This window comes from Monocercomonoides exilis (genome assembly GCF_001643675.1).
Source record: "Monocercomonoides exilis strain PA203 chromosome Unknown scaffold4-2303458, whole genome shotgun sequence".
In the NCBI taxonomy this organism is placed as follows: Eukaryota; Preaxostyla; order Oxymonadida; family Polymastigidae; genus Monocercomonoides; species Monocercomonoides exilis.
Window position 1 is genome coordinate 97,982 of NW_027150549.1, and position 25,835 is coordinate 123,816.

The 25,835-nt window shown below is 42.1% G+C and overlaps 6 protein-coding genes across 6 annotated transcripts; 3 read left to right on the forward strand and 3 right to left on the reverse strand.

Annotated features, from left to right (window-relative positions):
* Positions 1-742: 742 nt before the first annotated feature.
* Positions 743-3,769, reverse strand: MONOS_6317 (uncharacterized protein; the record flags this gene model as incomplete). Its single annotated transcript, XM_067876541.1, has 6 exons — positions 743-1,245; positions 1,351-3,067; positions 3,127-3,166; positions 3,225-3,349; positions 3,408-3,493; positions 3,538-3,769. The coding sequence occupies 6 exons, from the start codon at positions 3,767-3,769 to the stop codon at positions 743-745; spliced, it is 2,703 nt and encodes a 900-aa protein (XP_067734528.1).
* A 182-nt stretch (positions 3,770-3,951) lies between these two features.
* On the reverse strand, positions 3,952-4,749 carry MONOS_6318 (putative Mitotic checkpoint regulator, MAD2B-interacting; the record flags this gene model as incomplete). Its single annotated transcript, XM_067876542.1, has 3 exons — positions 3,952-4,113; positions 4,178-4,474; positions 4,564-4,749. 3 exons carry the CDS (start codon positions 4,747-4,749, stop codon positions 3,952-3,954), a joined length of 645 nt encoding a protein of 214 aa, XP_067734529.1.
* Positions 4,750-4,797: 48 nt separating this feature from the next.
* On the forward strand, positions 4,798-10,762 carry MONOS_6319 (uncharacterized protein). Its single transcript, XM_067876543.1, has 2 exons — positions 4,798-6,217; positions 6,447-10,762. Exons 1-2 carry the CDS (start codon positions 4,837-4,839, stop codon positions 10,289-10,291), a joined length of 5,226 nt encoding a protein of 1,741 aa, XP_067734530.1. The 5' UTR covers positions 4,798-4,836; the 3' UTR covers positions 10,292-10,762.
* Positions 10,763-10,865: 103 nt separating this feature from the next.
* On the forward strand, positions 10,866-12,584 carry MONOS_6320 (putative nitric oxide synthase-interacting protein). Its single transcript, XM_067876545.1, has 3 exons — positions 10,866-11,053; positions 11,243-11,354; positions 11,584-12,584. The coding sequence occupies exons 1-3, from the start codon at positions 10,890-10,892 to the stop codon at positions 12,310-12,312; spliced, it is 1,005 nt and encodes a 334-aa protein (XP_067734531.1). The 5' UTR covers positions 10,866-10,889; the 3' UTR covers positions 12,313-12,584.
* Positions 12,578-16,804, forward strand: MONOS_6321 (uncharacterized protein). Its single transcript, XM_067876546.1, has 3 exons — positions 12,578-12,833; positions 12,897-13,123; positions 13,191-16,804. Exons 1-3 carry the CDS (start codon positions 12,626-12,628, stop codon positions 16,443-16,445), a joined length of 3,690 nt encoding a protein of 1,229 aa, XP_067734532.1. The 5' UTR covers positions 12,578-12,625; the 3' UTR covers positions 16,446-16,804.
* On the reverse strand, positions 16,804-25,683 carry MONOS_6322 (putative leucine rich repeat protein; the record flags this gene model as incomplete). Its single annotated transcript, XM_067876547.1, has 3 exons — positions 16,804-25,207; positions 25,281-25,449; positions 25,562-25,683. 3 exons carry the CDS (start codon positions 25,681-25,683, stop codon positions 17,447-17,449), a joined length of 8,052 nt encoding a protein of 2,683 aa, XP_067734533.1. The 3' UTR covers positions 16,804-17,446.
* Between the last annotated feature and the right edge of the window lie 152 nt (positions 25,684-25,835).

The following is a 25,835-nucleotide window of genomic DNA, read 5'->3' on the forward strand; positions in this document are numbered from 1 at the left end:
CAAAACAGCCAAAAAAGAACTTTGATTTTGTGAAACAGTAAATCGAGGATTTGAAAAAATAGGCGGATTTTCTATGAAAGAAATTTGTAAAATGCAAGGAGGGGATGTATCTGGATGATAGTATTCACCCAAAGCTCTTGAGTAAAAGCGAGTTAGAGCCAATGAAGTTAGACTATTATATGGCAGCTCAAAAACGACTTGGGAACTGTAATCATCTGATTCTAACAAATGGGTAAACTGCTGAAATTCTTTTGGAATAATAAAGTTATCATTGGAATAGAATGGTCCGCCTGAAGAAGAAAGCAACGAATGCAATGTTGACATTGAAAAAAGAGGCGGAAGAGGAACAACATAAAGATTTGGAGATTTTCTTCCTGCAAGAATAAGAATTTTACCATCCCCAGAAACAGTGCAACAAGAAAATTCATTTGTGGCATCAGGAATCATCTGAGAAAGAAATGATCTTGTATTTCTGTTGAATATTGAAACTTTTCCATCTTGCTGCAAAATAAATGCTAGTCCTCCATTTCTTATTGCTTCCTCCGACATTGAGATGGTATGCACCTCTTATTATTGATTTTTAAAAATTGTTTTTAAATTAATTAATACAAATTACTACTGTTTGATCAAACAATAATTATATTAAAATTTGTCCTTTTCAGAATCACAAATACATTATAACAAGTTAACAATTAGAAGAAGATGCTATAAACAAAAAACAATAAATTACGGTGATGTGTATTTAATGACGAAATTGACGTGAGGATGAGCTAACATTTGCAGTTGAAGGTCTTATAAAACTCTTACGAGAACTTGATGAAGATGATGAGGATGTGGTAATATTAGAACTTTTCCCACTATTTATTTGTGCAGCTTGTGCAGCCATCATCGCCTTTAGAACGTTCAATCCAGTTCTTTCTTGAAGCTCTTCAGGCAATTCCGAAGAATATCTTGATTCCTTTCTCCTTCCTCTTCCTCTTTCCTGTGCTTCTTCTTCCTTTTCAAAGTCCCGAATTCCCTTCACACCCCACCCAACTGCAGCTGCATCGCTCCTCTGCTCCTCAGAGCCCAAGCTCCGTTTGACAGGCCCGTCCCCAGCAGACCATCTGCCCACAATTGAGTGGACAAGCAATCGCTGTGCATGATTCGCTGGGCACGAATAGTCGACATATCGCGCAGAGCGGCAGCTGTGGAACGAGTGGACAGCAGCCAAGGCAGACGTCGAAGTGGTCCCGAAAAGTCTCGCTGAAAATAAAATAAAATAAAGAGAAGAATAAAGAAAAAAAAATTATTAAAAAGGTGAAGAATTAATTCATTTTTGTTTGAACATAAACAATTTTAATGACAAACCCAAAACAAGAGCTGCAACCACTCCTGCTCTGCCGTGTCCGTTTGTTGACTGCACAAACACACGATACCCTTTCGTGACAATTGAGTCGACGATGTAGTCAACAAGCTGCATCAGCTGCTTCTCGTCCACATCAGCTGTGCCTTCCTTCCACTTCAGCCTCGCTTCCACGAGTGTGTCCAGCGACTGAGTGAATTCTCTCTCTGGAATGACAATGCTCTCTGAGGGAGGAAACAGAGGCTCTGCGTCTTCTTTCTCCTTCGCTGCTTTTGCAGCTGCTTCTGCGTATTTCTTTCTGCGAAGGGCAGCCACGTCAGCAGCAGTGTCTTGGCCATAGTTCCCTCTCATCTTCCTTTTCCTCTCCTGCCTCTTCTCTTCTTCCTCTTTCGCTATCCTCTCCTTCTCCTTCTGCATTTCTTCCTCTCTCTTCATCGCCTCCCACTGCACCGCCCGCTCCTTCTCCATCTGCACCTTCAGCACTCTCATCGTGTCCTCTCGCACCATCATCACCGCTCTGAAGAAATAAGACTCACCAGAACTGTCCTGCGCTCCTGTTGATGTTGAAGCACCTGCCATTGAAGTGCGCAGACGGGCAGGATACGACGTTGCCAGTGCCAACGCAGGCGATTTCCTAATCTGCTTCTCTTCGTCGTCGGTTGAGATGATCACAAACATGTTGATGCCTGCCTTCAGAAGCGCATACAAAGAACAGCTTTTCTCCTTTTCGCTTTCAAATGCTTCGTTTCGCTCTTTCTCTTTGTGTCTTTCAGCATCTCTTTCTGCAGCAGACTGCTTCTTTCCTACTGCCTTTTTCGCTCCACTTGAGCGATCGCCTTTGCTTCTCTGTCTTTCTCTTCCACCAACAAACGAACTCACTCCGTCTTCTTCATACCCAGCCTTGTCATATTCCCCTCTTTCCCCATCCGCTCCGTCGCTTCCTTCTTCTTCTCTTTCTCCGCACCTCACTCTCCCAACCCCTTCCATCGCATCGCTTATCGTCGGATGCCCGCCTATCAGCAGCACCGAAGGAATCACCCAGTTTGAGTTGGGAAAAGGCCCCACAAACATGTCGCGGTCAGCCACAGCATCGAGAAACAGAGGATTGACAATCGTCGACGGATACGGCTGCGGCTGCTGCTGAAAGCGACCAGCTGAAGATGAAAGGGCAGAACTCTCAGAAGAAGAAGAAGAAGAAGAAGGAAAATGCTGTCTTTTAAGAACAGCAAAGGAAGGATCCATTTCGCGCAGTTTGTCGTCGTCTCTGACTGGCGGGGCAGCTTCGGCTCTTTCGCCGTAATGTGACAGACGTGCTGACGAAGAAGGCTGCGCAGTCGATGGCCGCCTCCGATATGGGTCTCTGTACGAAGCTTGTGCAGTGGAGAGAAAACGCGAGTCTGATGGTACTTCTTGATGCATTTTGCTTTGCTCAATTCTTGAGTCTGCATAACACTCAGATGGCTGAGGTGCTCCACGCGCTTCATATTCTGTTGCACGACGCGCTTCTTGATTGGAAAATGACTGCTGACTTTTTTGCGTTGTTTGAATAAATTCTTCTGAAGGATGGTCCAAATGAGTTTTAATAACAGGATTTGTTACAATAGAATTTCGGGAAGCAGGCAACGGTTGCATTTTCAATGGAATATATTTTCTAATTGAAGGAGGCGACGCAGCCTGCGATTTAGCTTTTAAAACTCTTCTTGCATTTTCATTGGCGATAGTCTTTCGTTGTTTCGAAAAAAGAATGAAATAAAAAAAATCTGAAAAAAAAGAAGACAAACTTCTTGATTAACATAATCTCTGTACACATCTTCAAACTCCCTAAAAATCAAAGATATTTGTATTTTAACACTCAATAAATTATTATTTTTTGAATTACCGTTTTGTTCGTCTATATATTGTACCGCAAGCGTTAATGTACGTTGCATGAGTAATATTTATTCCAAAACACATTCTGTATGCATCAGCTGGAGGAGTATGCACCAGAATATGACTGTTATATAACTAAAAAGAAAAATATATTTGATTCGAAACTCAACAATGGTAAATAAAATTGAAATACTTCATTCAGTAATTGTGGTGTTATAAATTTAAGTGGAGACATGAAAGATATGGACGAAGGAAGAGGTGGTAACTGATCAAATGAAGCTGAAAAAATTTTTTGAAAATATTAAATTTATTTTAAATTAAACCTCTCTCAATCTGTGCTAATTCACTACATTTATGACACAGTAGTGCCATTTCCATTTGTTCAACATTTTTTGGTGGTTCAGGAAATTCGGACGCAACAGGATCAGAAGAAATAAAAACAGGTTCTTGAAGCTTTTCTCTAATTTTTGCTGCAACAGGTATTGGTATGAAAAAAATACAAAAGTTTAAATTTTCTGTGCTGCCACATCCGACGCATTGTTTCACATCGGTCATGCCAAAATATTTTATGTTTTCAAAAAATGATCGTTTAAACCTTAAGTGGCTCCAATTTCTAATGCCCAAATGTAATGATTCTGCGATATTAAGAAAGCTACAAGATAACCACAAGGTCGGAACAGAACTCCAACAATAATCTTTGACAAATATGCTTCAATGAATGCGAATGCTTTTTCTAATCATATATATCCATATCTTTTTCTTCCTTCAATTCTCTTTCTCGTTCCTTCTCTCCATTTTTCTTCAAGAACTGGCAATTTTTCTTGAGATTCAGTAAGAAGATATGTGATTTGATGTCTTGATCGTTCAAGTTTCGTATGTACTGCTAATTTTCCACTTCCCTAAAAAAATAAAATAAAAAAAGAAAAGAAAAAAATAATGTCTTTTGATAACAAATGCTCAAACCAGGTATCGCTCGGTTGGGCGAATAATAAATTCTGCACCATCGGGCTGTTTTCTCAAATCATCCTGATGAATCTCAGTAATTTCCTGTTCATCAACTTCAAATGGCTTTCTTCTTTTCTTTTTTGTTCCAGTAAATAAAGCCTCTAATTCTTCTGAAGAAGCCGTCGAACTTTTTGTTTCATTTCCACTTGGTATTGAATCTAAGTTTTGAGGTACGTTTTTTGGGCTTTGAGGTGATTTTTGCTTTTCTAACATGCTTTCAGAATCCTGTTTTGACGTTTGTTTGGCACAGGGAGACTGGAGAGAAAAAATTATGAAATTTGAGAAAAATTTCATAAAAAGATAAGAAAATATAATTTAAAGCAGCAATAACAATAAAGGAATACTGGAACGCGTTTTATTGGCTCTGGAAGAGCAGCAGAAGATATTCCTAATAAGTCACTTAAAAAGTCATCGTCAGATTCATCATCATCTTTCTCAGTTATCAACTCATTTTTTTGTGATTTTTTGTCACCATCATCATGGACATCTTTTTTGCTATCTGTGGAATGACATTTTTCTTCCTCAGACATTCGATGATTTTTATTAAGGTTATATCTCAATAAATTTAATATCGGATTAGATCAAACTGCATCTTCAATAAGAGCTTGGGCTCTTGCATGATAGGTTTGTGCTTATTGCTCATAAGTTGGGCAAAATGCACAGAGCTCGATGACATTCTTTTTGAAAACGTAGTTTCACATCACATTAGCTCAATGTTTTCAACTTTCTCTTTTCTTAAAATGGAAAACAACAAGCATATGCTTTCATCTGATTTATCACTTTTATTCACAGAACACCAGAAATCCATAAAATTGGAACCTCTTTACTTTTCTTCACTTTATTTTTGTCAACCGATTAATCTCCAAAATTCTACGTTTTCTTCGCAAGGCTTATTTCTTCGAGCAAATTTTAACAAATATTTGATCAATGTATTAGCAAAATCCTCTCTAAATATGAATTCATGTTATTTATCCTCAAATGGAACAAGGCATTTGCCATTTATATTGAATAATGGTGAATCTATCTTTAACAACATATCATTTACTAAGTTTTCTTATCCTTCATGCTCTTCAGATGCTTTATGCTGCATGTCATCATCCTTTTCAAGCATTTCACTTCAACATTCTGTTATTTCAAACAATAAATTTCACTCAACATTTCTTTGCAATGGAATTGGATTATCTTCATCAATTGTTGATTGCAGTTTTTTAAATGTATCAGCAATTATTGATAAGCCATGGAAAAAAAGTTTATCGTTGGTTATTTCTTCGTCAATTCAAAGCAGTTATTTTGAGAAATGCTCCAATTCTTTTTATGGAGGAATCATACAAGGACTTGACCATTCTTGCGAAGATTTCAGCTGCTTGAACAGTTCATTCAAGAGTTGCTTTCGTAGCAGAATAAGATTTGAATCCAATTCAAAAACAGAATTTAATTCTTCAATGACACGTCAAATTTGTTTTCACACATGCACATTTTTTGCATGCGAATTTTTATTATTGAATGCCAAAGACGAGAATGGAAATTGCGTTGACGGTTATTCTAGTGATGTTACAGCAACCCCAGTAAACGATTTATGTAATGGGGGTGCGATATTCTTCTCAACGATAGGATCTCAGCAAGACACAACTGCTGCTTGTGAAACAGCTTCATGGCTGATAAATTCAGACGCTTCGACAATTCTACTAAATGTTAGCTTCTGCATGTTTGTATTAAATGAAGCAACATCTAATGGAGGTGCAATTGCAGCTGTTGCAGAAAAAGGAGGAAGTAGCATTTCTGTTGTACTAAATGGCTGCTTACTAGTCAGCTCTACGGCAGAGAATGGCATTGGAGGAGCGCTATGGATTGAAGGTCTGAAGGAAGATACAAACGACGAAACTGAGCAAAGCAGAGGCGGATGCTATTTTTGTGCAGAAAATTGCCATATTGCCAACGGAAAGGCTGCAAAACAAGGTGCTGGAGCAGCAATACGATATGCGAATCATTTATTCGGATGTGTGCTTCATTGATTGTGAATGGAAGATAATTTGCCTTTATTAAGGCAGATTGAATTTTCTCAAATAATGATGAATGAACATATGCGGACTTTTTTTATGTTGATAATAATTGTTCTGTCTTATTTTTTGCTTATGTGAATCTTGCTTTTTTTCTCAAAATTAATCAATAATAATAATAATTTTTTTTTTTTTGAAATTTATATAACTGTATTTGTATATATTTTCAGTTAATTACATATGTTTTAATGTGACATTCACAACATGCTTATGCACACAATCAAATGATGGAGCGCTGCTTTTGTCACTTTCGAAAGGCACAAACATCCTCGAGTTTGGGAATGTCCTTCTGGAATGCTTTTTCATATCGTGCATACCTGAGAATACGGAAAGTGAAGGCACTCTTTCATCAAACATCCCTCTTTCTTCTCATTCTTCCACTGCAAATGGATTGTCTGCCAACTCGCGTGTGTGCGGTGTGGTTATTGAAGACGAGGCAGATTTTTCACCAGAAGAAAACATCTTCACTTTGTGCTTTTCCACACACAGCAACAATTTCGTGTACTTTTCGCGAACAGACACCTCAAAATCTGATTGGATTTTGTCAAGACAGACAGAAATGCATATGGACTATATTTCTGAGTTTTCGGTTGACAAAAAGTTTTGCGGAACATCGAACCGCTTGACATGCAGCACCATTCAATTTGCTGTGTCTGATGCAGCAGACGACGGGTCATTCACGAAACTGCTGCTCCACGAGCCGTGCTGGTCGGATATGCCAATTTACTTCGGATCGAAGTTCATCGAAATAACAAATGCACCCGGAGAGTTCGGAGCGATAGTCTTTTCTTTGGTGCAGGGATATTGTGATGCAGAAGTTACAAGTGGCTCATTTATGGCGCATAACATATCAATGGACCTCTCCGGAGATTTGATGAATTACGGTTTGGGATCATTTATCATCACTTCTGGAAGCTCCTCTGCTACATCTCAGCCATCTTCCCAATCCAACTCATTTTCTTTTGGATCCATCTGCTTTGATGAATCGTGGGTGCAAGGCATTCACGAAGAATGGTACGACGGTTGCTCATATGTGCCGCTGTTTCTGCTGCATGGAGGTGTGCTGAAGCTGATTCACACCACATTCGAACACTTTCTAACAAAAACTGTATTGTTTCTTGTGCAACCACTTGACACAACAACACTTTCAACTTCCTCTTCAATTTCGTCAGCAGATGAGCATTCCTCTCAACAGCACAACGAATTAGATGGAGAGCAAGAGTCTTCTTCAGACATCCAACTTATCTTCATCAACACCACTGTTTCAATGGTCACAACTGAAGGCGTCATTCCTTCTGTCATTTCGAATTTTCCTCACACTTCAATTTCCAAAGACTGTTATGATTTATCTCCTACATCTTTATGTGATATTTGCACTTCTAAGGTGTGCTTGTACTCAATGAACAGCATATTCGGCTACTGCACTGCCAACTCATCTATTTGCGGAGGCGCGATTGGCTTATATGAAGATACGTCACATTCAGTTGAGTTTCACAACACTACTTTTTTGAACTGCAAAAGCAAGGTTCAAAGTCCTGTTCGACTGAAAAGCGATCTCAGTAGAGGTGGTGCACTGTTTTTGTACATTGGTGATCCGCTCGGTGCGATTAACGGAGCAGATGATATTTCCCTGAATCATTTTCTCTTCCACGAAATGACATTTGAAAAGAATAACGCAGAAATTGGCAGAGATCTCTTTCTGGTTGTCCCTTCATGTGAATTACTTTCACTTGATCGTTTCGATTGGGATATGAACTTCTCTGTATTCAACACAGTCAATTCTGTGTTCTGCTGCCTTGGCAATGATAGATTAGGCACGGAAGATATCGATGTGCTTGAAATACTTCTGTTTTTTATTGGTCAAACTGTTTTTGTGAACGGGGCAACTGGCGCAGATAATCGTATCTGTGGAAGAGAGGAAGCTCCTTGCGCAACTCTGAACTGTGCATCACTTCATGTGCCTTCTGCAGAGAATAATTTAAACATTCTATCGGAAAGGGCTTCATCAAATGCTGAACAAATTGCACAGATCCAACTGTTTTATCGATCATCACTTGCTGATGAATGCAACCTGAAAGATGTGTCGCTCATTGGCGTATCTTCAGCCATACAAAGCAAATGCATTCCAATTGTGGTTGATTTCTTATCAACATCTGCGCTATCAATTGCTGCTATGTCATGCTATGATAGCGTTAGCATCTCGTCTCTTTCGTTTGCGTTTGATGATGTGACTCTTCCATCTTATTATGTTCTGCTATATCAGACGTATGGCTTCTTAGAACTAAAGAAAGTGATATTTTCCTCACTTGACGTGAATCAAATGAAACAGCATCATTGCGTGTTTTGCCAGAGTTATGGAGGAGTGGTATCCTTCAGCGAAGTTAATGTATCGTTTCTAACTGGAACATGTCAGTGCTTATTCTTTACTGAATGCCCAGACGTTGTTATTGACTCTTCTCAATTCTCTGCTTTATCAGCTGTTATTAACTCTTTGATATCTAACGAACAGACATTGGACCAGAATAACAGCAATAAATTGTGCAGCTGGAATACTGGAATTATATTGTCTCAATCATCTCGTGTTTCTATGCTGAATACAACTTTATCCAACTCATCTGTTGGCGGTGTTGCAATGAATGGTGGATCCCTTTTTGTGAAGAATGGCGAATTTTTGCACAATAATCCATTAATTGAGAACTGTCCTTCAGCAAGGAGAAATGTTTTCTGCAATGAGTCTGGTGTGTTAGAGATTGAGAGTCTGAAAGGAGGAGATGGTTTGAAAGAAGATTCGTCATTATGGATGCTTAGCGATGGATGCACATTGGAAGGGATTGCAGCTGAAAGAGCATCTTCTCTATTCATGCCCACTCTCACTTCTGTTTCTGGACTGATTGAAGAAGACCTCATTCAAATTACAGTTATTGGCTCTTGCATCATTCCATGTGAGCTGAAGTTCCAGATCGATTCAGAAGAATTTATGAAGCGAAACAGGCAAACGTTCACGTTCAGTGAATTTATCTCAGAGACATCTGCGAAAGCATCTGTACCAATGTCATTGTTCAGTGAAAGTGCTAATGTCCTTCATCTCACAATTACTCTTGTTGTTGGAGAAAGCCAAACACAAGTATCGAATCCTTTATATTTCAACATAACTATTTTCAATGCTTCAGGCAATTCCAACAGTCAATCAGACATACTCACAACATATCTAAAGAATGTGCTTATCATCTGCTCCTCTTGCGTATTTGTGTTTACTGTGATTATATCCGCCATACTCATCGTCGCTGTCACATCCAGCCGCAAAAAGAAACGAGAAAGAAAAGTTAATATCGAAAATTCTGGTTCTGCAAATCAAACGCAACCTGCGCCCATTCCAGAAGATACAAATATATCAGTCGATAGTACTACACATTCCACAAATGAATCTGCTGAAGATTCATTTGATGCAGTCACACTGGACATTAACTGCACAAATACAACTTTATCTTCTCAAAAATGCATCCAGAAAAAGGAGTGCGATATAAGCTCTCAGTCTCTTTCTTTCCTGATAAACCCAAAGCCTTTGACTTCAGTCACAGAGAATCCAGACATAAGCTCATCTGAATCGCAGTCACTTCAATCTGTGTACGTGGATTCTTCGCCTCCCGAGTCTCATTCTGCATCTTCAGCTTCACTGCCTCTTGCCACTTCTGCTTCGGCTGCTGCTCCCTCTGAATTATTTCCATTGTCTGACACATGCCAATTTATTCATTTCATCCCTTCAGCAACAACATTGGCACAAGTCACGAGCTCAGTGTTTTCATGCAGCCTTTCAGAATCCAATCAGGATCCTTTACCAGCACAGCAGTCAATGTGCAACAAAAATCCTTCTGAAGCCTCTTTTTCTCAGCTGCAAGATGAATATGCAATGGAACCAAGATTTCAACAAGACACTTCTGCTCCTTTTTCTTTGAATCAGATGCGAATGGATTATTCGACATCTCAATTGTTTACTGACAACTTTAGAAGCAATTGAAGTTGGCTTTTGAGCATATACATTTGATTTCAATTATTAGGCGGTTTTTCGAAATGTGATAACATAACCGAAAAATAGAACATTTTCTTTTCCATCATTATCATCATACTTCAAAATATGTATTTTATAATGATTATAATTATTTATAATGTTGCTTGCAACACTTTTTGAATTTTTTTTTTCGTTTTTTTAATATTTTTCTATTTGATTTCTTGTTATCTTAATGCATTGTTCTTGTTTTTATTCACTTTTTATGTATTTTTTTTGAAAAAAAGAGCAAATTGAAACATTCTTCACTTTATAACGTTGTCTTGCCTCTAACTTATAAGTTTTAAGTTTTATAATAATATTTTCATTCTTGTATTTATCTTGTGTTCGCATTTTTTTGCTTTATATTGAAATTTTCCATTTTTTCTTTAAACAACGAATAATAAATTCATTTTTTAGAGAAAAAAAATGCCTATTATAATTATTAATTGTTTTATTTTGGAAGTAATAACATCAATAAATGCAGATTGAAAACAGTTGTCATCATCTCCAGGAAAATTTCATAAGTTGTTTTTTTCTCCAAACCATAACTGAAAGGGCTTGAAAAGAGATGAGTCGGCACAGCCTGAACAGGAACACGAGAGCGTACTTCTCAGCGTCTGAGCGGGCAGAGGCTGGATATGGAACGAAAAGGCAGCGCGTGGGTGCAGATGGGTTCAAAGGGTTCGGGTGCTGCACGCTTTGCCTGGAAAAGGCGCGGAACCCGGTGACGTGGTTTGCATGGGAGGTGAGACGAGGCCTCGTGGAAAGAAAAGTGAAGGGAAAAGGAAAAGGCAGATGCCAAGCATTCATTCATTTTTCATTATCTTTCTCTTTTTTGTTTTTTTGTTCATTCTTTCGTTGTGGTGTCTATTGCCAATTTTTGTTTTTGTTTTTGTGTTTGTGTGTGTGTTTGCTAATCAGTCTGGAAGGGCATCTGTTCTGCAAAGAATGTCTGGCAGAAAACCTGGGGAAGCAGAAGGAAGTGAATGGTCGGCGACTGAAAGAGCTGAAGGCATTGCAAGCAGCAGAAGCGGTGTGGATGGTGGTTGAGGGCTGAGAGCCGAGATAGAGGGTCTTGGTTGAAAAGAATATCAATTAGAATCCATCTTTCTATTTTATTATAAATTTTTTGTTTATTTCGTGGAGAAAAGAAAATGAAAAACAAAGGGTGACTTTTATCCTTTTCAATTCATATATTAAAATTTATATTCATTTTCATCTTATTTTATTATTATTTTTTCCTAAAACTTACGACGGAGTAGGAAAAGGAAGCAGCGAAGGCAGCAGCAGCACAAGAAAAGCGAGTCGCAGAGTTTAGAAAGCGAGAAATGGGGCTTGGGGAAGGAGGTGGTGGAGGTTTGAGAGAAGCAAAAGAGACAGGGGAAGAGAGGAGAGTGAAGAAGGAAAAGGAGGAACGAGAGAGGAGAGAGAAAGAGGAAATAAAGAGATTGAGCAAAGTTGTTTGTCCAGGCTCTGGGCATCGAATCAGATGGAAGGATGTTGTGGAGATTGTGTTTGGAGATGGAGGTGTGGAGAAGAGTGGAAAGGGGACAAGGCAGTTGGGTGCAGGTGCAGAGGAAAGAAATGGAAAAGAGAATGGAGATGGGAGTGGAGGATGGAAGGGAGGCAAGAAACGGGAGGAATGGGCGTGTGGGATGTGCAAAGACATTTTGTCACAAGTGAGCAGAACGAGTGTTGTTGGAGTGTGTGGGCACGGATTCTGTGGGAGATGCATGGAACTGATGAAGGAGGAAGCAAAAACAGGAGCTAATCAAGCAAGCGAAGAAGAGGGAGAAGAAGAGAGAGAAGAAAAGGGAGAGAAGAAAGAAAGAGGGAAACAAGAGGGAGGAAAGAAATGTGGATGTTATGTTTGCGGGAAAGAGTTTGAAGAGAAGGATATAATCGTGCTGGAAGAGGATGGGACAGGATACGCACTTCATGATGGGGAGAAGGCAGTTGCAAGTGTAGAAGGCACAATACACCTGATCTGACGCATAAGCATATTCACATTGAAGAATTTGTTCTCTGAGAGTACATTTGCATTTAGTTCTATGCTTGGAGGGCGTTTTTAATAAAGAAGAAAAATAAGTGGAAACACTATTTTTTCGATGCTTGATTCCTATTTTAATCTTTGGGGCTAAAGAAACACTTAACACTTCGCTTTCCTCATTTCATAATCTCTGATTCTTTCTTTGAAATAACATTAAAGTATTTATACTTCAGATAAATAACTAAAGTTATTGCATAATATTGGTTATGATCACTAATATTTCACATTTTTGATTTTTTAATCAAAGCAATTGAATGTGGTTTCAAACGCTTGGGATTGAGATAAACGATTTATCTGAAGAAGAAAAAGCTGTGCTACAAGAGATATTCCCAACAATTGAAGATTTTGAAGAAACACTAAATGAGGCTGTTACAAATAACATACAGAAAAAACTTTTAGAAAAAAGCAACCTTTCTGAAAGCATTCAACAAAATCTTCCTGCAGAAATCTCAAAGCAAATTAGTATGATTTGATTTTCAATTTTTAGACTCAAAGAAAAATATTTTTTTTATTTGTGCATTTTAGCAAGCAAATTATTGAATATTGCAATAGGAAAAAAAGAAGAATCGCAACAGCAAACGGACATTGAAAAAAGCGAAACTGGGTTGTCCGATAATCTTTTGGAATCTCATAACAGTCAAGAAATTGAAAAAGAAAAGAAAGATGATATACCACAAACAGATGAATATTTACAGAATCAAAAAAGGGTACAAATGGATGAACGCAAAGCAGGCGTTAATGATATTATGACAGTATGCAATTGTCATTTATCTATATTCAAATGTGACTTAAAAATTTATTGATTTGAAATGATTTAAGAAACTTGATGAATATTTCCCTCAGCTTTTCACGAAATTTTCATCATTGGAATCTGTTGTTCTTGATTCACTCGCTGCTGCGAACGAACGAGCTGAGTCAGAAAGAAATGAAAGAATTCGATTTCAAGAAGAAGTTATAAGATTGCAGACACAGATAATGAATGAAGAAGAACAAAGAAGGAAAATAGAAAGTGAAAGATTGCAAAACGAAAGAAATAACAGGTTGTGCTTGAGCGATAAAAAAGCTGAAAATGACGATTGCTATGGAATTCTTGAAGAGAAAACGATGAATTTGAAAGATGTTTCCCAAAATGAATTGCATAAAGAAACGTGCAATGCCATTTCAGCAGATCATGTAGATAAACAATTTAAAGTTGACCCATCTTTTTCTGTAAAAGTTGGACTAATGAAAAGTCAAACAGAAGATAATACCAATTATGATCAAATCAACACTGAAGCTAATAATAACAAAGAGAGCCAACAATCAGACACATTAAACGAACAGAAATACGAAAGACTTGGCGGAAGCGAAGATATTTTGAGTGAGCAAATTGTTCAACAAAGCACTCTTACCTCAGGACAAGCGAACGAGACGAATCAAAAAGCAATCGATGTAATCACTGAATCAGAAAGTGTATCTAATCCTCAACTTAGTCCCAATCCATTTACTTCCAATGCCTCCTCTCCATTTCCTGCTCGGCTGGGCTGCGATGTTTCAGGCGATGAAGAGTCGCAGCAGCGCAGTTCGGTGTCGTTTACTCCTCCGCCGATGATCTTCTTGGCGCCGATGGGCGGAGCAGCTGAGCAGAAGCAGGAAGACATGCTGCCTGAGCCATCGTTTGCCCCGCCTGTTTTTCCGAGAGACGCAGACTCGGCTGAAAGCGATGCAGAGGCCGACAAGGAAGCAGAGGATGAACAGCAAAAGCACAAAGAAGAGCCAACCGAGAATGAATACAGCAAGCAAAGCTCACAAATATCACAGCAGACATCCATTCCGCTGTCACTTCTGAGCAATCTGCCGCCTCTTCCTGCGCAGTTTGTGTGCAAAACAGAGTCAGAAGACAGCAACAGCGCTGCAAATGGACAGAGGCTGCCAGATGCTCTCTCGCAGCAACACGATGAGGATAAATTGCCATCGACTGAGCAGACAGACAAGTCGGATGAGAAAGAGCTTCATTCTCTCATGAGCGACCTGTCCTTATTTACAGAGCTTGATCTCCCACCTGCACCCACTTTGGATGCAACTCCAAAGCCAAAGCCAACTGCACTGCCTCCAGCAGAATCAGCATCTCCTTCTCCGTCTTCACTGCCTAAACTTCCACCAGCTCCTGCTTTGACTGATCCTTCTCCTATGCTCATTGCTCCGTTGAATGTTGCTGATCTCCCGTCTCCTCCTCCTGCCTCCTCATCAGCTTCTGCTTCTTCCTCATCTTCTTCCTCCTCTCTTCCACCATCATCATATTCTTCTTCTTCTGCTTCTACTTCTTCGAATGTTCCTGATACGACACAGAAGACAGAAAGTAGTCCTGCTCTTCCTGCACTCCCACAAGTGCCATCGCTGCCATTCAATCAGGTATCACCTTATCCACAAGTTCAAACAGGCTCTTCTTCTGCTTCATCTGATTCCTCAAAGTCTGTTTCAGAAGATTCTCAGCCATCAAATGCAGCTGCTCCTACCAATCCAGCAACATCAACATCAAACGAGGCATCTACTTCAACTCCATCATCAACAATCCTCCAGCCAGCAATAGCTCTGCCTCCTCCTCAAAGCACAAAACCAGCATTTGATCTTTGCTCCTCTCCTCCACCGCCACCAAAGACAAGCATGTCCCCTCCGTTTGTCTATCCTCCTCCTGCCGCTCTGCCTCCTCCTCAGTCAAACCCTGCTGGTGCTCTCAGAATGCCCTCTCCTCCTCCAAAGGCTTCTGAGCCACACACTTTCAAGCTTCCTCCAATTCCTCCTTCATCTCCCTCATCTTCTCCATCAACACTCCCAGTGAATGAAGCTGTCCCATCAAAGACTGAGCCTGCTGTGACGAATGCTCTGATGATGCCACCTCCATCGCCTTCCCAGAGCAATCCTTCACCATCTGAGTCATCTTCTCATCTGATACAGCCTCCTCCTCCTCCTCCTCAAAACACAGGCACACACACAAGTGGCACTGTGTTCTCTCTTCCTCCTCAGAAGACACCAAACACAACAACAGCAACAACTCCATCGTTTGGCCCTCCACCTTCATCGTCTGCTTCTCAATTTTCTTATCCCCCTAACCCAACTCCGATTACTCCTCCTTTTTCTTCATCTTCATCTGCCTCATCCTCCTCCTCCTCCTCATCATCATCATCTTCTTCTTCTTCTGCTTCAACTTCTTCGCCTGCTGTTGCTGTTCCCTCTGGAAATGTGTTTTCAATGGCATCGTCGTATGCACAGGCTGTTCCAAAAGAACTGGCTAATCAATTTCCAACACACAAATCTTCAACCTCCTCTCCATCATCCTCATCATCTGCATATCGTTTCGGTCTTCCATCCACTCCTTCCCCAACCACCCCAACTGCCTCAACCCCTTCTCCAAGTCCAGATCGCACTGTCATTCGCGAGCCTCCTCACTCGTCTTCTGTTTCCTCTCCTTATTCTGCTGCTCCAGCGTCATATTATTCCCAAATGCCAAGCACTTCCGCCCAGCCAGCTGGACAGATCCAGCAGAAGTACCAGCCAGAAATTGAGTACGACACCATTGGCGAAGAAACAATCGACTGCGAAATTTGCTCTGCGAAAATACCTCTGTCCAAATATGTGGAGCACTGCGAGACACACAACCCGAATGCAGCAGCCATCCTGTCTGGAAGGGCCAATCCTTCTTCATCAAGTGCCAGCTCATCATCATCAGCAGCAACAGCAAGTGCTAACACAGCCCAGCTCTCACAGCCGTCCCGTCCGTCCCAGCCCAGCAGCGCCTATCAGCTGTCACAGCCGCCAAAAGCCAGTCTTGGGATACCCATTCCGTACATGGCGTCCTCCTTCAATCCTGTCCCGACTTTCAACCAGCCTCCGCCGCAGATGTCTGTCTCATCCTATCCGATGTACCCCACTTCGTATGCCTCGCCTTACTCTTCCTATTCTGCTGCCACATACCCAGCATCGTCTCTGCCGCAGTTTTCTATGCCACCACCTGCCTCTAATCCTGGTGCTCTCTCAAATGGCTCTTCTCCTGTTGCTCCTGGGCAGCCAACAAACTATTATGCTCATCAAATGTGAAGAAGTTAAGCAAATTGAGTTGTTATTTTGAGATGATGTAAATGTTGCAGGCCTTTTTTTAAGGAAAAAATTTTTAAAAGAAATTATATTTTATTTCAAATAAATAATTCACAATTTCAAATTTTTAATAGATTTATTTTTAATCAATTTTATCTATTATCGCATTTGTGTTTTTACATCGTTTGTATTTTTGTCCGTTTCTGCTTTATTATTTTTAATTATTATTATTATTAAAGCAAATGAATTTGATATGTTGATGTTTTATTTTTCTTTTTTCTTTTTGAAAAACACTTTTATTGAGAGGCGGTTATTTTTTTGCTCGCTCGAGTATTTTTGGGGAAATAAAGTTACTTTGAATATTTTCAGGTTGTCTTTTTTAACTTTTTAAAAAATTAATGAAAACGATAGAAAAGTTGCTAATCTCATTAATGTCAAGCAAAAAGGGAGGAAGACACAACAAAAGAAATTTTAATTATAAAATGAGCGGGAAAATGATTACGACTCCAATTAAAGCAATCGAATATCCAAAACTTCAAAATTTTAAATAAAATTAAAAAATAAAAATTAAAAAAAAAAAAAAAAAATAACTATGACATAAACAGAACAGAATTGTTAAGAAATTCAGTATAAATGAAACAAAGTGTTCGTTTTCAAAAAAATGAGTTAATTCAATAGAACAGAACGAACAACATTAACTCATCCTCCAAATCAAGTCATTTACAAAAAAAGGGAATCGGAAACTCTTCCAAATATGAACACTTTCTTTCAATAAACAAGAAGCACAATTATTATTCAACTGATAGTGAGATAATAACAGAGTTTCTAAAGAAAAACATAACTTAACAAAACACAAGTTAAAGAAAAAGTTAAATAAAACTAAGTAAAAACATGTAAAATTAAACAATCACATTAAAAATCTTTTAGCTGTTCAAGAGAAGAAACAAGAATTCTAAACTGATAACAATTTAAATAAAAAAGACTCTCAGTTATTTATGTAAGATTTAGCTAAGCCTTAAAACAAGTACAGTGACATTGTCTTGAGACCCCATCGACAAAGCAACAGATTTCAGTTTGGATGCAATCGCCGAAGCAGAAGCACCCCAGTTCTCGTTGCGCTGCTCTCGTGTCTCTCTCTGCTGCTCGTGTGGATGGAAGAAAAATGTGCCTTCCTGCTCAAGCACTGAAGTGGAAGAGTTTTGTGCTTGAGCTTTCAGTGAGGCAATATTTGACTGTTTGGCACGAGATGAGGAAAGCGAAGGAAGAGAAGCAGTGTCTTCGATGTTTGTATGGAAGTATTCGTTTTCAGGTGAATGAATATCGCCATCCACAGGGAAAGAGGAGCATGATGCGATGGAAGGAGAAGAGATGTTTGGAGACAATGAACTCGCAGGATAACCACCAGGCAGAGGAGCAGAAGAAGCGCACGATTCCATCACAAGCTTGGCTACATCGTCGTTTGTGAGGACGTCATACAGCCCGTCGCAGCCGAGAACGATGTACTTGTCTCTTTGCTGCCGCTTCCGAAGCACAACACGCTCTGGCTGGCTTTTGTAGTTGTCTGTGCTGAGTGAGTGTGAATGAGAGTGTGCGTGTGATGAAGAAATGCTATTGGATGTGATAGTGGAGTGTGTCGTCAGCTGCGTGTTGGCAGATACGGTTGAGACAAGAGATGAAATTGATCTCTGCTCGTCGTCTTCTCTTGCATCGCTTTTGTATTCTCTTTCTCTTTCTTTCTCTTTCTCTTTGCCACATTCCTTTTGGCAGGCACCATTATTCCCCTTTGATGAGCCATAGTTCTTCTCCTTTTCTTCAGGACGAACAACATTTGTCCACCGATGAGTCCAGCCGATGCTGTTGGCCTCTGCCTCTCCGCAGATCCCTCTTCCAACAGCAAAGTCTCCAAATGCCCGCGCAACAGCAAGCACATTCAGGAAGCGCATGTTGGGTGCGACGTAGTTGCCTTCCTTTCGTGCAATTCTGCCGATTTCACTGAAGGACACCAGGTTGTGGTCGTGTGTGAGGGCAAAGGCGCGGAATGTGTGGATGGCGCGGGAGTGTCTGAATGTTAGCGGATGGGCAGAAGGGTTGGTGTGAATGGTCGAGATGGAAGACGAGGCAGTCAAAGGCGAAAGGGAAGTGCGAGATGAGGAGGATGTGAATGGTGACGTTGCGGATGTAGTTGAGAGAGAAGATGAAGTGAGCTTCGAAGGACCTCTTCGGGGACGAATAGAAAACGGTGATTTTCTCATGTGTGACGAAGCATTTGCGCTTTCGTCGTCTACAATTTCGTCTGTTTCAAAGAATGTGAAGTCGCTCATTTTCCTTTCTCTGCTGAATTGGTCGCTGCAGTTGCCTTCGAGATACTCCTGAATGGACGACGGGCGTTGGGTGGCAGATGCTTGAGACATACACAAGGGATTGAAGCTCTCTTTGCCTTGTGGCGCATTCTGTCCCAAGGGAGATGGAAACACAGATGACGATGTTGTGGTGTTGCAAGAAGTGACTGACTGGCTGTCTTCGATGTCTGAGTCACGTGTGTCGTTCTCGTCCAGATCGTCTCTGTCCTCAAACACATCCTCGTTCTCGTCGTCTTCCTCGTCCTCCACCACATCGCTGGTGTTGTCTGTGTTGTTGCTCTCTCTTTCATCCTCTTCAGCGTCGCTGCTGTCTGAACTCGAATTGTCGGCTTCTCCATCGCCAATCGCGAAGGAACTCAGGCTCAGCTCGTCCAGCCCGTCTTGCGAGCTCTCTTCCGACCCGTCAAAATACGAGTCCGGATCAGCATTCCCGCTCCTCGCATCAAATGTCAGCGGATTCAGCCCCAGCTGCCTCATCTCCCGCTCTTTCCTCCTCCGCTTCTTCAACTTCTTCAGCAGCTTCTTCAGCTTCTTCTTGCTTTTGACGTCTCTTCCTCTCTCTTCTCTGATCAGAATGGCGCGTGCATCGCCCACGTGTGCTGTGTAGATCTGGCTGTGTGTCAGCATCAGAATGACTCCGGTGCTTCCTCCATCGACTTTGAGTCTTTTGAGAACAGCATTCGCAATCAGTGCAGTGTGCTGGAGAACAGCACAGATGAATGGAGAGATTACTTTGGATGAGGAGACAGTTGGCAAAAGTGGAAGGAATGTGGAGAAGAATGATGAATTGTTTGCTGAAGAAGAAGAAGAAGAAGATGATGATGATGATTGAGCACAACCTTCATACAAAGAGAAGAGCGACACTCTCTCTTGTCTGACGTGTGGTGTTGGCAGCACAATGTCTGGGAACTTGTCTTTGAGCGAGTCATACTCCACAGAAACAGGAAGCTGCTGGACAGAAAAGAAGGGGATGGGGCATTCTGTGTCGACATACTCTGAGAAGTCGAGTAAGTCGCAGTTGCTGAAGTCGAAGTCTGGCTGCCAGTCGTCGTCATCATCAGCTTCTGCTTGGCTGCTATTCTTCTTCTTTTCTCCTTCAAACTCCTCGGCCATCTCATCATGCAGCTCCACCTCTTCATAACTTGGTGGGAGTTCTCCAAATGCACTTTCTGATGCCTGTCTCCTGTGCAAGTGCTCAGCTTCCTTTTCTTTCCTCTTTTTTTCCATCTCTTTCTCCTTCTCCATCATCTGCAGCCGCTTCTCCTCCTTCATCTTCTCTTTCGATGTCTTGTAGCTTTTGCAGTTGCGCTCAATTAGATATACGAGACAGTCAAACATTGCCTGCAGAAAAGAAGGGAAAAGAAGAAAAGACAGCTGCTCGGCACATGCATGAGTGGCATGCCCGTCGAAGACAGCAAACATTCCGAGGGACAAAGGAGACATCTCAGAGAGAGAGGAGAGGGTGGTCTGGCGGAGTGGGGAAGGGGTGAAGCAGACAGGCAGATAAGGCGCAAGAGAGGAGTAGAGCGACTGGCACTTGCTCATCGAGACAGAAGAGGAGGCAAAAGACGACATTGATGCAGAGTGGGCGATGCCTGACTGGAAACACGGGACGGATGGCTGAGGGGTGGTGGATGAGAAGGAATAGAAAGGGTCGCATTCAGCTGGGAAAGGAAGGGGCTGTGTGGATGGATAGCGGTGGGCAGTGGGAGAGGCAGGCTGGAAGCGCGTGGGGAGAGGGATGGGCATGCTGGCAGGACTCTGCTGGAGGAGAGTGGCAGAGGTGGTGGTGGTGTAGTTGCTGCCACGAGAGGCGGTGGAGGAGGTGCGGGTGAATGTGGTGGAGGAGATGATGCTGTCGAATGGCGAGACGGAAGAGGAGGAGGAAGAGGAGCGGGGACTTTGACTGAGAGAGGGCTTGTTGTTGATCACAGGTGATAATGAAGGGCTGGAGTTGGAAGAAGAGTTGGGAGACATTTTGCTCAAAGTTTCTGGGGGAGGAGAAATGGCAGCAGCAGACGCCTGGCGCTTCAGAGGATTAGGCGAAGACTGTGGTGAAGGTGAAGCTTTTGGCTTGGCAGAATTGGGCGACTGCTGCGGAGAAGGAGGCGGAGATTGTTTGCTTCCAGTTCCCTTTGACGACGGTGGATGAGGAGGCGGAGGAGGAGGGGGTGGGGGTGGTGGGGGCGTTGTTGAACGTGCAGGTGGAGGTGTGGTTGACGTATCTGTGCAGCCAAAGCTCTGCAGAGAGACCTGTGAATAGCTGTGTGAATGAGTAGGAGTACGAGAGGGAGATGCAGACGGAGAAGGAGGAGGAGAGCTGGCACGAGATGCACATCGGCTCATTCCTTTCTTTGGAGGAGGCGGAGGAGGAGGCGGCGGTGGTGGGCGAACAGAAACGTGTGGTTTTTGTCCTTGTTGTGCTTGGGAGCTTAATGGATTACTGGACAATGATGCACTTGGTGAGTGTGTGGGTGTCTGTGAAAAAGGAGAGGAAGATAAAGAAGAGGAAGGCGAATGAGAAAAAGAGGGGGAAGGCGAAGAGGCAGAGGAAGCGGTTGGAGAAGCACAAGAAATAGAGAGAGAGGAATCAGAAGAAGGAAGAGGCTTTTGTTGTGCATCTTCAACTTGGACGAATGAGAAGTCAGACTTGTTTTCACTTTCACTTGATGGACTTGCTTCAGACGCTGCTGTGCTCTGCATGGAGAGTGGAGAAGGAGCAACTTCTGCTTTTGTGCTTTCCTTCGGCTGGCTGTTCAGCTCGTCTGCTGTCATGTCAGGCAGAGGAAGCTCGTCTGTGATGGGCGGCGTGGGCGGAGTGGGCAGAGTGAGCTGTGGATCCAGCAAGGGTGTGGGAGGTGGTTCTTCCAGTGTGCCAATCACATCAAATGGAGGAGGAGGTATTTTCGGTGGAGGTGGGATGTCTTCATCGTCTGTGCCGCTGTCTGTGCACTCGTCAAGATCCAATTCAAGTTCAAAGGCTTCGACTTCTTCTGTCTCACATTTCTTTTCACTTGACGATGATTCAGATACTTTGCATTCATCTTTTTTGTTTGTGCAGCTCTCCTCTTTCAATTTTGTTGGTGTAGCAATTCGTTCCACAACAACACTTGTTCTGTCTTCCACAGGCGCTGACGGAGCAACTGTTGACATTGGAGGATTTTTTGGTGGTTCATATTTCAAGTCAATCTCTTCTTCTGGTGCAGGAGATATCGCTGGCGATGCAGCAAGAGGAGCAGTTGGTGTGGACTTGGCATCTGATGGCTTTGTGTTCGTGTTCTTCTCTTCTGCTCTTCCACTCTCTGCTTTCTTTCCTCCTTTCTCCTCGTTCATCTGCACATGCTGCATCCAACTTTCTCTCCTCTTTCTGACTGTCTCATCGTCGCAAAGGGTGACATCTCTGAACATTCCTTTCAGCTGCGTTGCTCTCGTTTTGTCGACTGCCTCCATCATCTTCTTCGTAAACTCATTCATTTTGTGCGTTGCCCCGTCGTTTCTCGAGCCAGTTCGCGCCCAGAACGAAACAATGCTCACACACCAACTCGGAAGCAAGTGGACAAACTGAGGAATTGATGGCTGCTTTTGTGGCTGTGATGATGTTTGTGAACGAGTGCGTGAAGAAGAAGAAGAAGAAGATGATGATGATGACTGATTGTTCTGCATGGCCGCTGCTCTGTACAATGCGCTGAATGGGCTGTCATCGTCTTTGTTCTGATCTGAGTGTGGAATCTCCTGTGCAATGATTGCCAGACACACCCCGATTAATGAATGCAGGTCACGAGATGACAAAAGAGCATCCCAGAAGATAGAGCGAAGGAGCTGTGAACGAGGCGTCGAAAGAGTCGAGAGAGAGGAAAGAGTGTCCAAGAGAGAGTTTTGAAGCGGAGTGAGGGGTGTTGTTGATTGCGATGACAGCACTTTGCTGAGAGAGGCCATTTCTTCGTCTTGTTGGAACTGGACGATGTGTTCAGGAGAGAGAGTGAATGGGGGAATAGGAATAGTACACATCATGTTGGATGAAGGATTGCAAGTGGACGGAGAAGAGGAGGATGAAGATGAAGAAGAGACTCCATCAAGTTCTTCGACTGTTGGTGCATACTTCAGCTGCACGCCTGTCATGAATGGGAATGCAACAGACGGAAGAGTCGTGTCCAGCGCAATCAATATCCTCCTATCAACTTCCTCTACAAACTCACTCTGAGACAGCCTTTTCCTTTTCCCTGTGTCGATCTCTCTTTTCAGCTGTTCTGATATCTTTTCCCTCAGCTCAGTCACATATCCCCCGTCTTCCATCCTGTTCGACCACACATTCCTCGTCTCCACCACATGGAACGGGTGGAAGGCTATCGCATCTTCTTGTGCTTTTCTTGAGCCCAGCCCTTCAGAATAGCTGCACCAGTCAGACAGACGCAGCTCCCGCCCACTCTGCTTCCGCCTAATCTTCTTCAGCGAGCTCTCCACCTGCTGCAGCTTCGCCTTGTTCTCTCTGCTTCCGTTGCTCGCACTCAAAACCAGCACATCTGGTGTGTTCTCTTCCTCCGAGTCTTCTTCATCGCCATCTTCAAAGGCAGACTTCCCTCTCAGCACAACTGTCTCTGGCACAACATTCATCCTCGACCGCAGCGGCATTCGCGACTCAAAGTTCGACGGCGGCTTCAGCTCAGACACAAACAGAGGCAGCTGCGCTCCGAGTGTTGCTCTTTGTGTGAGCTCCTTCTGGTTCTGCGAGGAAAAGACAGCAAGTCTCTTGACTGGGGCAGCATTAGCAGCGCCTGAATTTGGCTGCTCAGTTCTGATGAGGTCTCTCCACTCGCTCACCCACTCGCTGTTCTGCAGGATCGGGTTGCCAGAAAAGTCGAGCATTTTGAACTGCTTCCACCGTTGGCAAGGGACAGATGTCATCTGCGGGAGAGAGTGGATGTGGTTGAAGGAGACATCCAGCACAACCAGCGAAGACTGAAGCAGAGAGTTCTGCGTCGACCCTTTCAGCGTCGTGAACAAGTCGTCAGGGAGTGTCTCCAGCTGGTTGTGCGAGATGTTCACCTCAACCAACGACTGGTGCATGGAGAAGAAGGCAGAGGGGATGGAGGATATTCCCGTGTTCTCCATCGAAAGGACTGACAAATCTTTCGGCAGAAGTCTGAAGAATTTGTCAGTCACATCCGATGGCAGTGTGCTGAAGTCTGTTCCGCTGAATGAAATGCGCTTCAGCGGCAGCATCAGCAGCCCCACTGGCAGTGAAGTGACAGAGCAGTGGCTGAGATCGAGGTCAGTCAAGGCAGACAACTTCGACAGCAGGGAAACAGACTTGATCGAACGATTGCATCCAAGTTGGAGCTTCTTCAGTGATGTGAATACGTGAACTTCGTTTTGCTGCCCTCTGTCTTTCAGATGCTCCCATTTTTTGTCCTTTCGCTCGGACATTTCTTTCTCTCTCTCTTTCTCTTCTTTTGCCCGCTCGGTTTCTCTTTCTTCTCCCACAAACGGAATCTCCGCCATGTTGCATCCAGTGCAGTTGACTTCTTCCAGTGACGCTTTCTCGATTGCTCCTGGCAGCATCGCCAATCGCATGTTCATAGACACATCCAACGTTCTCAGCTGGCTGAACACACCAAAGTTCCCTCTCAGGCCATTCGGCTCCAAGTCGTTTCCTCCAACGCGAATGGTTCGCAGCGTCTTTGCCGGCAGATCAGCTGCGTTGAGTGCGGTGAGCCTGTTGTGTGTCAGGTCCAGTGTCATCAGCGCAGGACAGCGAGATATCTGAAGTGCATCACTGGATGAAATCTCATTGAAGGATAGATTCAGCTGTTCCAACGACGCCATTGCAGAATCATTGATGAATATGCATCCAACAATTCTGTTGTGAGACGCATCAATCACCCGCAAGTTTTTTGATTCTGGAATTCTGCCGAGCTCGCTTGTGATGCGGTTACGCTGCAAGTATAATTCGCCAATTCCTTTCAATGGTTCAATCCATGTTTTCACTTGAGTAATCATATTTCCCTCAAGATGCAAAAAACTCAGCTTCTTTGCAAAGAAGAATGTTTGAGACTCTATTTGTTTAATTCTATTGTATCTCAAATCCAATTGTTCTAGCGAAGGAAATCCTTGAAGGGAATGAATCGTTAAAGAGCTTATGAGATTAAAGCCAAGATCTAATTCACTCAAAGTTGGAATGATCAATCCATTTGGAAACTGTTTGATAGCATTATTTGATAAAACCAATCGTGAAAGTGAAGAAAATGAAGGTTTGCCCTTTGAATTAATTAACGTTGGTGGTAATGATAATATTCTATTTCCCGAAAGGTCAAGACGAACTAGATCTCCAGAAATGAGAGTTTGCTGAAGAAGCATTATGTCGTGCATCGAATTACAGCTTAAACGTAATTCTTTAACTTTAGACCCCTAAAATGACAAGTGATTAAAAGAATTACGGAGAAAGGCATGTCGAATAATAGAAAATAATTGAATAAAATACCTTCAAAAGAGCAAGATTTAATGTGTGAATTTTGTTGAACGAAAGGTCAACAGAATCAAGATTTGGTAACGAAAAAAGTGTTGTCGGTATCTGAGTTATGTCGTTCAAAATAAATTTTAACTTGTTTAGGTTTTTGAGCTTTGTAATATCTTCTGGGAGAGAGTTAATCCTATTAATATGAATTACATATAATACAGGATTTTTGCAAGTCAAAATATATTGTTTTATAAACAACAAGTTCGTTAATTAATGAATATCATGCATGATAAATGAAGGCAAACCCATTTCGCACAAGTTCAATGTTAGTAACTTTTGTCAATTGTGCAATATGCTCTGGCTTTATTTGGCTAATTGTACGATTTTGAATTGCTATCGCATTGTTAATAACCAGATTTCCGCACATTTTATTTTGATCTGTAGTACATAGTTTTTGTTTTTCAGAAAAAGATATGGAATTGATTATTGTGATTGATTCTGTGTAATACTGATTTTTTATTAAAACAATAACATTTTTGAAATAATATGACCATTATAAACTTCTTCGTTGATCATTGT

Coding starts and splice junctions, on each gene's coding strand:
- MONOS_6319 (XM_067876543.1), top strand. CDS start 4,837: ATGATAGGTTTGTGCTTATTGCTCATAAGTTGGGCAAAATGCACAGAG. Junction 6,218..6,446: donor TGCGAATCATTTATTCGGAT/GTGTGCTTCATT, acceptor ATATATTTTCAG/TTAATTACATATGTTTTAAT.
- MONOS_6320 (XM_067876545.1), top strand. CDS start 10,890: ATGAGTCGGCACAGCCTGAACAGGAACACGAGAGCGTACTTCTCAGCG. Junction 11,054..11,242: donor GCGCGGAACCCGGTGACGTG/GTTTGCATGGGA, acceptor TTTGCTAATCAG/TCTGGAAGGGCATCTGTTCT. Junction 11,355..11,583: donor CATTGCAAGCAGCAGAAGCG/GTGTGGATGGTG, acceptor ACGACGGAGTAG/GAAAAGGAAGCAGCGAAGGC.
- MONOS_6321 (XM_067876546.1), top strand. CDS start 12,626: ATGTGGTTTCAAACGCTTGGGATTGAGATAAACGATTTATCTGAAGAA. Junction 12,834..12,896: donor AGAAATCTCAAAGCAAATTA/GTATGATTTGAT, acceptor TGTGCATTTTAG/CAAGCAAATTATTGAATATT. Junction 13,124..13,190: donor GCGTTAATGATATTATGACA/GTATGCAATTGT, acceptor AAATGATTTAAG/AAACTTGATGAATATTTCCC.